Genomic DNA, 12963 nt, shown 5'->3' with positions numbered 1-12963 from the left:
CACACACCACAGACTCATTTTGTCACTGTCACTACTTTCCAATATTAAAACTTAGACCGACTATGATAAAGCATTTTGATCAAATTTAGCAGAAAATGGGCAAACCTGCAAAACACACACACTTACACACACAAAACAGGTAAAAACACTAGGCGATCGAATGCCATTTGCCATACAATAGACACTAAATAAAATTAAATATATTATAACTGTGCAGAGCTGATCTACATTTGGCAGCGAGCCCTCATTTGTGAGCCCTAAAGTAGCTGACCTGCTATTCATCTCCTCCTCGTTCCCAGGAGAAATACTAAACAATGGCCATCTACTCATTAGCAAACATTCTACACAGGCAGCTCACCTCGTGATCAATACATCTAATTCCCTAATGGTCCTGACTGATTTAACCCCAGACATTTTGAGAATGGGAAGGAGCCAGAGACGGGGTCTGAGAGACCATATTTACCTGATTGTCCTCAGGTTTGTTTTTGTGTGTTTACTTTCTAGATTGCATTTAAAAGTTTCCTCATAACACTTCATACAGGTATTCTCCCTGAGGGCAGGTGTGGGTGGAGGTGAGCTTTAAGGAGGTCAGAGGTCAGAATAAGCTAATAGTAGTGATTTCAAAACTCCTCTGCCCACTTCTTCAGGTAAGGGCAGGCCTAATGAAAGTGAAAGGGGCATGTCAACCCCATAAAGAAGTGAAGCTTAGTACTAAAAACATTTAAAAAGTCACTTCACTTCTTCCAGAATAGTTAACCTAATATATGGCACAAAGTTTTAGTCCCATTATTGCAAAGCAGTAACCATCTAATTCTAGTCACGGAACACCTGCGAGAACACTATACATAAAACTGCATTAAAAAGAAGGAGTTTGGCATGTTTCTGTGAAAAATGTGCAATTAATTTGGCTGGGAGACAATAATCTTGGCAGGTAACATTTTTTTAATTTATACTCTCTGGGTACTTAAGTCAAAAATCTGAATTCAGGCATTAGTTGCACTTGGTTGCGCACAGACACAAACACATGCACGCACTTACACTATTTCATCCTTAATAGAAGCCTCCATTTAACAAAATGAGTATCCTTTTGTGAATGTAATGATTTTAAGGGAAACCACATTATAAGGCTCTCAAGGATCATCCGTTATGTTCATTCTTTGTGTTTTAACAACACAGAATGACTCATATTTTCAGTTTTCCATTATAAAATGTGTTTGTGTGGGGGGAGAATCTCCAGAGAAAACTCATAAGTACAGCATGACTGACCTTACCTCAACTTCAGTACTTATAATTTTTTACATACAGGAGCTTATTAAAGAAATAAGGAAATGCCTAAATTAGCTCACTTCGTTAAATGTTCTCTCTGAGACTCGAAATATCTCACTGGGTTTTGCACTGGTAACAGTGCAGGGACACGCACGTGCACACACACGTGCACACACATGTGCACACACACGCATGCAATGTTGCCTGAACCTGTGTCAGTATTATGGCCGAAAAGCTGGCTGTGGTGAAAGCTGGTGCAAGACCACCTAAGGGAAATATTCGGCCTCTAAAAACAATGACAGAGTGAGAAAAATACTGCAGTAGCAAAACCTGAAGGCATCCCTGGTTTAGGCAACCACAGCAGCCACGAGGCAGGGCTGTGGTGCTTCGGTCCGGGCTTCCAAACCACATGTCCAACTTGTCTTGACCTCTTGCTTATTTTGATTCGCACTTGTCCTCGTCTCAGACACTCATTCAACCATTTACTTGAGCTTTCCTGTCAATCATAGCATACTAAAAAAAAACTTTCTCCAACCCGTTCCTTTTTTCCCAGAGCTTAAACTTAAGGAACACCACCCATGTATAATCATTCAGCGCTGGATGGTGTCACATTAGGACTAACTCTGACATGAAAATAAAAACATAGAGACAAGCCTGCATTAGACACCTCGAGATGAGTCTCGCCTACAACCTTACTTGACCTGCTGTTAGTTTGTAATACATGAAGAAAACAGATGCAAGACATTAAAAGCAAAACACAGTTTAAGTGTTAGGCATTTCTGGACATTATTGGGGGAAATGAAAAATTCAAAAATGAATCCTTAATTTAAAACACATTTTATATTGTACAGACATTTTATTACAATATCTGCTACTTTGACTTTTTACCTATTCACGGTAGATTTGTATAAAAACACACAGATTTACGGTTACACAAGGTTAAAGTCAATTTTATACAAAAATCTGAAGGTCTTTATACAATTGTGTTCATAAACCAAGCAGAGCCTCATTTACAGAACATTTTATCCCTAAAAAGTGGACAGTAATGGACATCAGGGAATGATGAAAAAGGATCCTCACTGTAAAACCTTTTTAAAAACCATCACAATTTGAATTGGAATACTTTATTAATCCCTGAGAAAATTATGTGGTTTCATTTGCTCCAAGGCAGTAAGAACAGTAACTGATAAACAGATTTAAATAACACAATACATTAAAAAGTTATAAAATATAAAAAATAGTTCGAAAATATATATAAATCTATTAGAGCTGCATATAAAAATAGTTTGATTATAAATATATAAAATCAAAAACACCTGTGAACCCTGAACTATCCTGTATTTAGTAGATTTATATAAACTGTCAAAAAATCTGGTTGATGCCCTTTAGATTGTTTTTATTAATCACAACCTTACAAACCCAGTGGTTCTACTTTTTGTTACTAACTGAATCCAAATCATTAACTGGGTGGAAGGATGTGGTATACTGCATCTTTCTATATAATGGGGACAAAAATAATCTACACTACAAGGAAAGGGTTTCATTAAAGTTTACAGCTTGTATTTAAGCAGTGACGATGGACATTTATAGCAACTTCAAAAGTAAGTTAAGTCCAAGAAACACTCGTTTCAGACATTATAAACCTTTGACATGCAGACTGTTCACTTTCCTCACAAAACACTGAACAAGAACGACGAGGACGAGCACACCTGATCGCATTCACTCAAGAGTACGTCAGGGTTTACTAAGGTGATCCGCAACTTCAAAGTGGCATTTAGCGTCATCATAAATCACCGTAAATGAAGGCACTTATCTCAACACTTCATATTTACCTCAACGTTCAGCAATAAAACCTGAACCAAACACATTACTGCTTTGTTTTAATGCTTTTTAAGGTGTGACTGGTTAGCCTTGCCAGATGAGTGTAGTACTGCTCATATTGAGACTATTGTTGCATGTTGACCGGCAGCGTTAGTCAGACATTCCCTCAATTGTTTAAACAGATAAAAGAATAACTTACTGTAAGTGTGGTGCAAACACATTGACAGCTCTGTAACAAAATGATATCTTAAAGTATCACAGAGCTTAAGGGAATATTGGCATAAAGATAACGTCTCTCATCCTAACACCACCCAGCAGGTATCGTCAGCCACAGCAACAATGTCTAAAATAAACAGAGACTGTACACCACACTCACATAGTCTATATAACTTGAAATAAATCGGCAACATGGGCAAGCTTAGCTGGGTTTATCTTATTATTCCTAGGATTGGTCATGGAAAAATGTATTTTCAAACTATTCTAGTGAAGGAAACCAAGGGGAAAACTCAAATGCTCCACATCTCCATACTACAGGAACACAGTGGCATAACAAGTTTTTCTTGGTTATATGCTGTTGAAAGATGAGCTTCCAATGTGCACATCAAAGCGACTTTATCTTGGCAAACGCTTGAAGACTTCACCCTGACAGTTTCACTCTGTCAGTCAAATTCAGTCAGCGCATAGCATCAAGCAAATGCGTGTCAGCTTCAAGGAGCCACACCAAAAGAAAATGTCTCTGCAGTATGGAATGCTTTAGGGAAGGAACCATCACACTGTCAGTGGTCATGTAAACAAGCATTTCAGAACATCACAACAGAGACGTACAGCAACAGAATCCTTTGTAAAAAGTTAGGTCTATAATTTTAACCAGATTTTTTTTTTCGTGGTTTTTTTGTCATCTTATCAATCACTAATATGACTGCATGTTTTAACAAGTGAGTAAAGCATATTTTCAAACTGAGCTAATGTTTGATGAATCTGCTGTCAATGCAAGTAACCACAAACTCATTTTTCTTTTACCTCCCACTTACTGTCTCACTTTGAATTAATGGATTTAGCAGTTGCATTTGTTTTAAATTTAATAAACCTGCTGGTTTGGTCGCAGGTTTTCCTTCCACCTCATTAGAAAATTCCTTCCTCCCAACAGACTGTACATAAAGGATGGATGTAGCTTTTAAGTCTAAAATGTAAAACCAGTTTTGAAGTTCCTTAAAATGCATTCTTTCTAACAGCCAGACTCTTTTGGTTAAAAAAAAGTCTCTTCAGCAAACATTCTGGTCTCTACTGATATTATTATTTAGGGCACACTCGTCTTGTCATTGTCGAGTCACTAGAACACGAGCAGGCAGGACGGTTGCTCTGACACAGTCACCCCATGGTCAAGATACCAAGACAGCCATGATCAAAATGCTCAGCTTGAGGTGTTACAACGGGAATTTACTACTTTACTTGTGACATCAGTGCGGCCATGTCCATCCTTTATATATCCTTCCTCAGAAAATGATTTCACAAGCTGTTATTATGATCTATAGTATGGCCTCTGTGGAACGCGTGAAAAATTGCATGTAAAAAATGAGTGGCGTCACCTTTAACTTGGCATCCTGTAGAATGGAGCTTTTTACGTTGAGTTTAACATTATCACAAGTGTGCACATCATCCCAAACCCATCACAGGCAAGCTTTAACCTCCAGTCTCTGGGTCAAAAAATGGGTGTGTTGAGGCCTTCTGACGTGCATGTTATCACGTTGTGTATGTTGTTTCAGGGATGCTTGTATGGGTTTAGTAAGACACGACAGATGCGATCACTTAGTTGGAGGACCTGAGTGGACTTGTTGCTTTCTACAGCTCATTGCTAAAACATAGTCCTCTCGGTACACTAAAAGCCTGGTTAAAATGTATCAGCATTCAACTCACCTACAACGTTGAGAAAATTAAATTTCACAATGAATGAAAGAGTCACATTACTCAAAAGAACATTCAGTGCAGTTTAATAATGAGATAATTTTAGGGGAATTGAGATTTTAGTTATGTGAAAATGTTTAGAACTGCTGTCAGAAGAGCAAGGCTAATGTTCGAAGCAAGATGTGGACTTCAATATATAACGACAGCGAGCATTTACCGATCTGGCAACGAGGAGCGGCTCTACCTTTAGGACAAAACTTGCTGCGCAGCTGTCATTGTGTACAGACGTGCACTGACAGCGTGCCTTTTTGAAATGTTTAGACAATTCCACCACATGACGCTGCCATGAGGGATTACTAAGATCAACAAATGTACTGACCTACGCTGTAATCCACACTGTCAGACGTTGTGTTCCTGGCCTCGTGTGACCTGCCTGCCTGTGGATGCTCCATCAGGGTGTGTCACCCTCAACAGGGGTGGCATGACCCTAGATGACAGGAAACCCAGCTGGATCACAGACGAACCACTAGCAAGGCTGCGGCAGGTGGTTCAGCGAGTGGCGACCCACTACCAACCACATGACATCAAACGTAAGCAAAAAAGCAGACAAAACGAAGGCACAGACAAAACAAAAGTGAGACAAAATGAAAACACAGACCACTGTTGCCTTTCCTCTGGCACACCACAGTGTTTTTGAGGCTATTGTAGCCAGCCGCAGACTGAGAACACTGACACCAAAAGAACATCAGCATTCTCTCACTTGGCAGCCGAAGCTTTCAAACGCAGAAAATTGAGAACACACAGCGCCAGAAGGTGAGGCACCACGTGGCGATTGTGGTTTTACAATAGATGAGACAGAGCATTCGTGTCTGAAAGCTGCCTCGTACCCCTGCAGGGAGAAACCGTCTCCACCAAACAAGCATGTTTTCATGACACTGAATGCCTGGCTCGCAGCACACCCCATCTCCTTTTCTTATGTTTCATTGCTCTATCTAACTTTCAACAGCCAAACAAAAAAGGGAACGATCATGTAAGGCAGCACTTGATATGGGCAAAGCTCTGAGCAGCTGAAAATTGGCCACATGTCACAAGGATGGGTTACATACGCAGTACTAGGATCCCAAACAAAAACAAGGCTCAACCAGCACATGGTATATCCATACGGAATAAAAGCTGGCCTAATTTTACCAAAGACAGTGACAAGCTCTCAATGTACACACTGCTCTTCCAAACCTTTGTGGTTTGGGAGGAAAAACACACTGTGCTAAATGGACAGTTGTCTGAAATAGGTCAGTCAAAACTCTAATGGGATACAGACAAGCTCCTATATGCATAATATACCGAGGATAACTATGGCTACACACACAGGCCGTGCAGCCAACAGGCATTATTAGATGGGTTAATGGGTTCCGGGCCATTCAAACAGCAGGCTTTAGTCAGGCATGCTACTCAGACAGGATAATGGTGGGATAGCTAGAGGGGCTGGGAGGTTCTTGAGGCCTAGTAGTGCCTCGTAGTACCTACTGCAAGCTTTGCAGCTTTCCACCTGCACTATTTCTACTGTTTTACCTCAAGTTCCAAGACAGGCTGCATTTTCTTCTTCTTTTTTACCTCTTTTTTGTGGTCTTTAGTCTTTATTAATTAGGATTTCTGGACTAGCATCACTAACCCTGCAGAACAGGTTAGACCCTTAATGCGGTGACAGTGGTAAGCACTGCAGATATAACTAAACACTACACACATTAAATATTAAGGAATGAAAAGGGCTCAGGCAGCCACAGGAGAAGTACAATAGATATTTAAGGATTTGGAAAAATAATAATAGAAAATACATAAAGATAGAGAAGGAATCTCAGGCACGCAGCGATAAAGTAGGGTTTGATTAGATTAAATGGAATGTTATTCATTCATGACTGAAGAGGAAAATGGAATATTTATGTAAATTAAACAAATCAGTCAAGCTCTGCTTGGTAAAATTTTTTGCCTTTATCTCTCCTATTGTGCTCACTTATCAGATTCATTTAGTTATTAAAATAATATTTGTTTCCCAACTTTATTGGCACTTTTATAATAACACATTGTTTGCATTTAATAACATCAGCATGTGCACCAGTTACGTGCCATAAATCACTAGATCTGAATCTCCTCTGCGGGTATTCAGATATTTGGCATCAAAAACAGTGTTAGGCTGATCCATCAGAGTCTGTTTTCAACAGGAGCGATTAAAAAGGTGGAGGGAACAAAAGCACCGGGATTAAAGACAGGCAGCTCTTTCTAGATATGTGCCAAACTAGTAGAGAAGACACACAGAAGCACTAAATCTCCCTGTGTAAACAGTCCATCACACATATTAATCCCGGAATTACTGGACAGGGAAACTCTCACACCCACATGTGAACAAAACACACAAAAGCATCCACAAACTGGTAGATGCACATAGTCGCTCACATCAAAAAAGCATGTCAAAACAAGCTGCAAAGCCAAAGGGGGAAACTTATGAAGATAGATATATACAAAAATGCACACACGCACATTCACACACACACAAGTAGGCAGTGACAGCTTGAAGACAGGCCCAGGCATGGCAGGAGGAGGAGTGACGGAAGGCAATTAGAGACATTTTTTAGATGATAATAGCTGTGTACAAGCCACCGCAGTCCATAAAAGCTATTCATAGCAGGCGAGAAGATGAGCATAGCAATGAAAGTGGTTGGACCGTATGCCCAAGATTTGCCCCTGAGGGCATGGAAGGGATGAAGACATAGAGCGAGATAAAGAAGTGGCAGTCTCTTACTCTGGCATGTAGGGATGTCACAGTATCTCCAGTAGATCCCGTCCTCATGATCTGCAATGTAGCACCACGGCTGAACATCCCCATCAGGATTCCTGCAGAAAATTATAACAATCATTTGCCTGCATTGGATAATTTTAAACAAGAAACAAATAGTGGGAAGAATAGTTGAAGCTCCTCTTGTGATTATAAAATTATAATCTGACAGTATAGCAGCACATAATTTGCAATGTTTCCCTGTTTAACAACCCGCTTCATTTAAAAACTGGTTGGTGTTTGCCCTGCTCTTTGCCAGATGTTTGTTGTTGTGCACATTTTTTGTTTAAAGTGGAAATAAGGAAATTTTGCACGTACCGAGATATCTATTATTAAAAAAATGATGGGTGAATGCATCAGATTGCTCTCTCTCAGAGTAAGGATTGAGGAGAGCTGAAAAAAAGGATTAGGGAAAAGCATGGGAAGAAGAAATGATAGTGGGATATCAGATCAAAAAGACCGGCTATCGACTGAATACTCAACTATGTTTCAGAAGGAGATTATCTCAGCTGTGTCAGTCATCCTTAGTAGCACCCTTTGGTGCTTGTTGGTTTCACCCCTTCCTCTGTACTCTGGAGGCTCGACCCTGCATGCCAGTCAAGAGCCAGTCCAATTGGTCTAGTTAGAGGTTGGGGGGGAAGCCTCTTTGTTCTGGGCCAGACACAGACCTAAAAAAAAGGACGGCTGATGGGGCCAAGCTTTTGTCTGAGACTATGGCCTCTTTTGATCCTCATCAAGGCCCTTTAAACCCATGAGAATAAGGCTGATGGGCCCCTCAGTGCTTTTCCTTTTCAGTTTCACTTACAAAAGCGATGAGAAGTGGGATTGAAGATACCTAAAAGCCTTGTGCAGGCTTCATATCTCCAGGGTAATCATCTAGCTTTGTAAATCATGACCTTCACAGTAACTTCTAATTTGTCGATAAATAAAGTCAAAGCAGCAAGTGTGCAGCGGAAGCGCAACTTGGTCTGCTTCATGTCTTTAAGCTCCATTTCAAGATAATTCCAAACTGGAAAAATACACTCTCTGCTGACTAAAGAAGCCTTCTAAGATGACATCGCTATTTTTTAGCGCTGACGGTAATTGCCAAAAACCTTTTCTTCATCTCTTTTGACACACCTCATTGTAGCATCTTGACAAAGCCCTGCAGCGCTGCACTATCCCGTTTCACCTTTTGTGCGCACAGTTGTGAAGGGCGTTTCCACGTCTTTTATTCTGCTATCTAACACACTATCCTGAGTTTCCTCCTCTCTTTTCACACTGAGAATGAGGTATTGACAAAGAAGACTTTTCAGAGTTGAACTGAAGTTTAAGCTCCTTAAAGCTTTTACTCTGAATTCATAGCAAACATGGCTTTCTTTATTGCATCCTGTTAGCCATGGGAGTCTTAAAGAAAAGGCTCATCTAGTCACGATCATCTCTCTCAACCTAAAATGTTCCCATGTTCACAGGAAACCAGCCTTGGTTGCCAGTAAATTTGGACTTGATATCATGAGTGCAGATCTGTCTGTCGCTCCACCCAAATTGGAGGCAGACACCTGTTTGTTTACCCCGAGGCTACTGTTAAAATGGCGAAAAAGAGCAAAAAAACTGGGTCCAAGCATAAAACCACTGATATATATACCCTTTCTCCATTTCTTCTTCCTCTTCTTTCCTTTCTGCGCCTGTCAACACATAATAGTCCTATTTGAAATAAGACTCCAAGAACAAACCTAAGATAGTGCTGCCACTTATGTAATTTAGTGCACTTTCTTAATCATCCCTCCAAAAGTCAGGCATGAATTACAGCCATTAGCATTAAAAAAAACATCCATCCAGCAGACCACCCAACCCAAATCTGACCTACTGACATCTTTGAACAGTACATGATGTAGTGTGCTCCCCCTCTCTGAGCTTTCACCAAAACCCTGGAGCTCAGATAGCATTTTATCCTTTTTCTAACCCACACACACACACACACCTGCACACACCCTTTCAGTAAAAGCATGAGAACATCATCCACGGAGCTAAATGAACAGGCAAGCCCAAAAAGTTGGGAAATATAATCAATCCTGCCTCGAGCTGCTAGCTCGCACACATACAGAGTGTGTGTGAGGGTCAAAATGGAAGGTGGAAAGCAGACAGCTGAGGTAGCATAGGGCAGATCAGCGGAAAACTTAATGCAGAAATCCATTTTACGTATATATATATATACTGCATAAAGTGTGTCTGTCTGTGTGTGTGTATGTGTGTGTGTGTCTGAGGTTGCATTCACCTCTGTGTGCGTCACAGATTGCCTGCTTGGCTCTGAGTAGATGAGCTTGTTGAAACACTCCCATACCCAGAGGTAGATCACAGAAGATGTTTGGACATTTAATTGGCACAATTACGCTGATCGACTCATTTTGCTCAGAGTGAGCCACACACTTTGGTACTGAGCCAATTATAGCCACATTGCATTTTGCCTTAAAGGCTCCGAAGCTGCACATTTGAAGGAAAGAGGGGCTTACAGACGAAGACTGAGAAAAACAGCTGTTGTTAGCTGGCTGCTGTTCAAAAGGTTTCCTTTACGTTAGTCCCAAAATGTATGATGCCTGGCACGGAAACTGCACGTAACTACTGAAAAGAAATCCTTTACTTCAGACTATGTTTTCAAATTCTGGAAATCTGGAGATGAAACGTCCTAACATTTTTTCATGAGATAAACTCGAGATTCTACAGTGACTTTTGTTTAAACAATTGAAGATATGGAAAAAAAAAACTTGAAAGAGTCACATTCATCATTTTGCCGAATTGGAGAGTGGAGAAATGCTGATTGCACAGTGGTGGCGAGAGGCTTGTCTGGATAGGGATTTGAGGTCAACAGCAGATCAGAGTCTGGCAATTTACTGCCTGAGAGAAGACTCTTTAATTGACTTGGATGATTTAGCATGCAAACTGCTGCCCGCTGCTGTGCTCCATGAATGCATGTATTGAAGAAGAGGGCTTGTCAGTTGTAGGCTGATATGTATAGTCTACTGTCTATTGTTGCTCTCTCATGGTCTACTTGTGCTAAATGTGAAGTTGTGATCTTCCCGTGTCCTGTCTTGCTGGTAAACCAGCCTCATACTTTTTTACCTTACTTTTATTCATATCTTATATGTCAATAATCTTGGTTTAAACGTGCCTGGAAAATATCAGTTTCTGAGATTTGATATGTTTAAGGGAAATGAAATGATTTCACAGCACTCACAGCAGCAACAGAAACTATATACTGATCAGCCACAACATTGAAACCTCCTGCCTATAATGCGTAGGGGATGTGAGCCCACAAAAACAGTTTGGTCTGATTGGATCATGGACACAAAATCGCCTTTGGGTGTCTGGCAACAGGATGTTGGCACGCGATCCTTTGGGTGCTGTGGGTTGCAGGGTGGGGCCTCTGTGGCTCTGGCCTGTTATGGCACATCCTGCGGATGCTCAATCGGAGTGTGATCCGGGGATTCTGGAGGCCGGGCCATGTTCCTCGAGCCATTCTGGAGCATTTTTGCAGTGCGGCTGGGAGCATTGTCCCAGTGCGTAGCGAGAGGGGGTGGGGTACGTGTGAAAGTAGCATCCACATGACTGCCTGGACCTGAGGTTTCCCAGCAGATAATTTGCATTGCGACCACATGATCAGTGTTATTCACTTCATCTGTCAATGGTTTTAATGTTGTGGCTGACTGGTGTATGCTTTGAGATAAACAGTCGTCACTGCTTTGGGTAATCAGCAGATCAGTTTTTGTTTAAACAATTTCTTCAGCACAAAACATACCCAAATGAAAGCTGTTGACAGTGAGGCCTGAGGAAACAGGACACTGCTGCTGATTAACACACTGTTAACTTTTTTGTACACCACAAACCAAGTTGCAGGAAATACTTTAAAACCACCTAGCTCCAAAAGTGATTTTTCAAAATAACTCAGATTGACCAATCCACTATTTGTATTCGCTCAAACTCCAAAAACATTGCAAAAGATGAACACCGGCATCAGCAAAGATCAGTCAGTCAATATCAGTCTGTATAAGGCAGAAGTTAATTGCTTCAAGGACAACAACGTGCTGTGATCTGCAATGCAAAGGGCAGCAAAAATAAATAAATAGAGAGTATGTTTTAAGAAAACAAAGTATCACAGTATTAATACACTTATTTAAAGATTATTTAACCCGGACATAGGACCACACACCAAAGTAGTCTGAACAGAACAAATTACATCTTGGAGACACAGATAAAATGATAAAATGTGGATTATAATATAATACTATACAATCAGGAGCTCATTATTGTTCCCCAAACATATCCAGCAGCGGTGTGCATCGCTGAATGGAGGCAGAAATCTCTTAACATCTCAAAACGAAGACGACAGAAACCAAACCATCTGTAAACCGAACACAAAAACCTGCTCAAATAAGGAGAACATTTTAGTACAGGAAGTTTGTTCCTTCTATGCTTCTGATATTACTATAATGTTGATGTACATCTTCTTGTGGGACACTTCTATTAACTTCCTCAATTTAACAAAGCAGCACCTTGGGATCACAATAAAGTAATACCACCAGTGGACAACTTGGCTGCAGTTTGTCTGACCTCAAATTTGCACCTGACATCATGGAGATTCAATTACAATCAACTTGGGGAACACTTTTCACTCTGGCATTTCCATTATCTCATCTATGTAAGGGAAAAGCATTAGAAGCCATACTGAACACTCATAAATCCTACCGTACACACACACCTGCATATATATAGCCATCAAATGGATGGCAAAGCTATTCAACCACCCACTGAACCTTCAAGCAATTCACACCCTCACACTAATGCAGTCCAATAGCAGCCCTTAAGGAACAGTGGATTAGAACGAACAAATGAAATATAAATCAGGATTTCTATTTCTGTGATGCTCTTCTTATGAAAGTCACAAAGTATTACCAAAATGTCAAAGAAGTGCTTAAGGTCTGAAAAAAAAGTGTCTTTTTTTAAGCGTAAAACTGCATAATTATTAGGACGCAACATCCGAGCTCAACACCAAGAGTTAGAATTAACATCTATTTCATAACAAGAAATCAGCTCAAAATCCAACCAGGCTGATAATTAGCGATGTGATATTCACTGCCTTGCTAAGACTCAGCTTAGAAATGAGCGCTCTTGTC

The 12963-nt window shown here is 40.5% G+C and overlaps 1 protein-coding gene across 5 annotated transcripts in view; it reads right to left on the bottom strand.

Moving 5' to 3' along the window:
• Positions 1-12963, bottom strand: part of LOC309718391 (sushi domain-containing protein 2-like) — a 120992-nt gene that overhangs the window by 23252 nt on the left and 84777 nt on the right. For all 5 annotated transcript variants that reach the window (XM_082553558.1, XM_082553559.1, XM_082553560.1 and 2 more), the window contains one exon: positions 7784-7875. In XM_082553558.1, coding sequence (XP_082409684.1) covers positions 7784-7875 — 92 coding nt within the window. The remainder of the gene's footprint in view (positions 1-7783; positions 7876-12963) is intronic.

Source organism: Aulonocara stuartgranti, assembly GCF_965226115.1.
Source record: "Aulonocara stuartgranti genome assembly, chromosome: 12".
Lineage (NCBI taxonomy): Eukaryota > Metazoa > Chordata > Actinopteri > Cichliformes > Cichlidae > Aulonocara > Aulonocara stuartgranti.
Note: the sequence above shows the minus strand (reverse complement) of the source record. Positions and strands in the feature narration are given on the sequence as shown.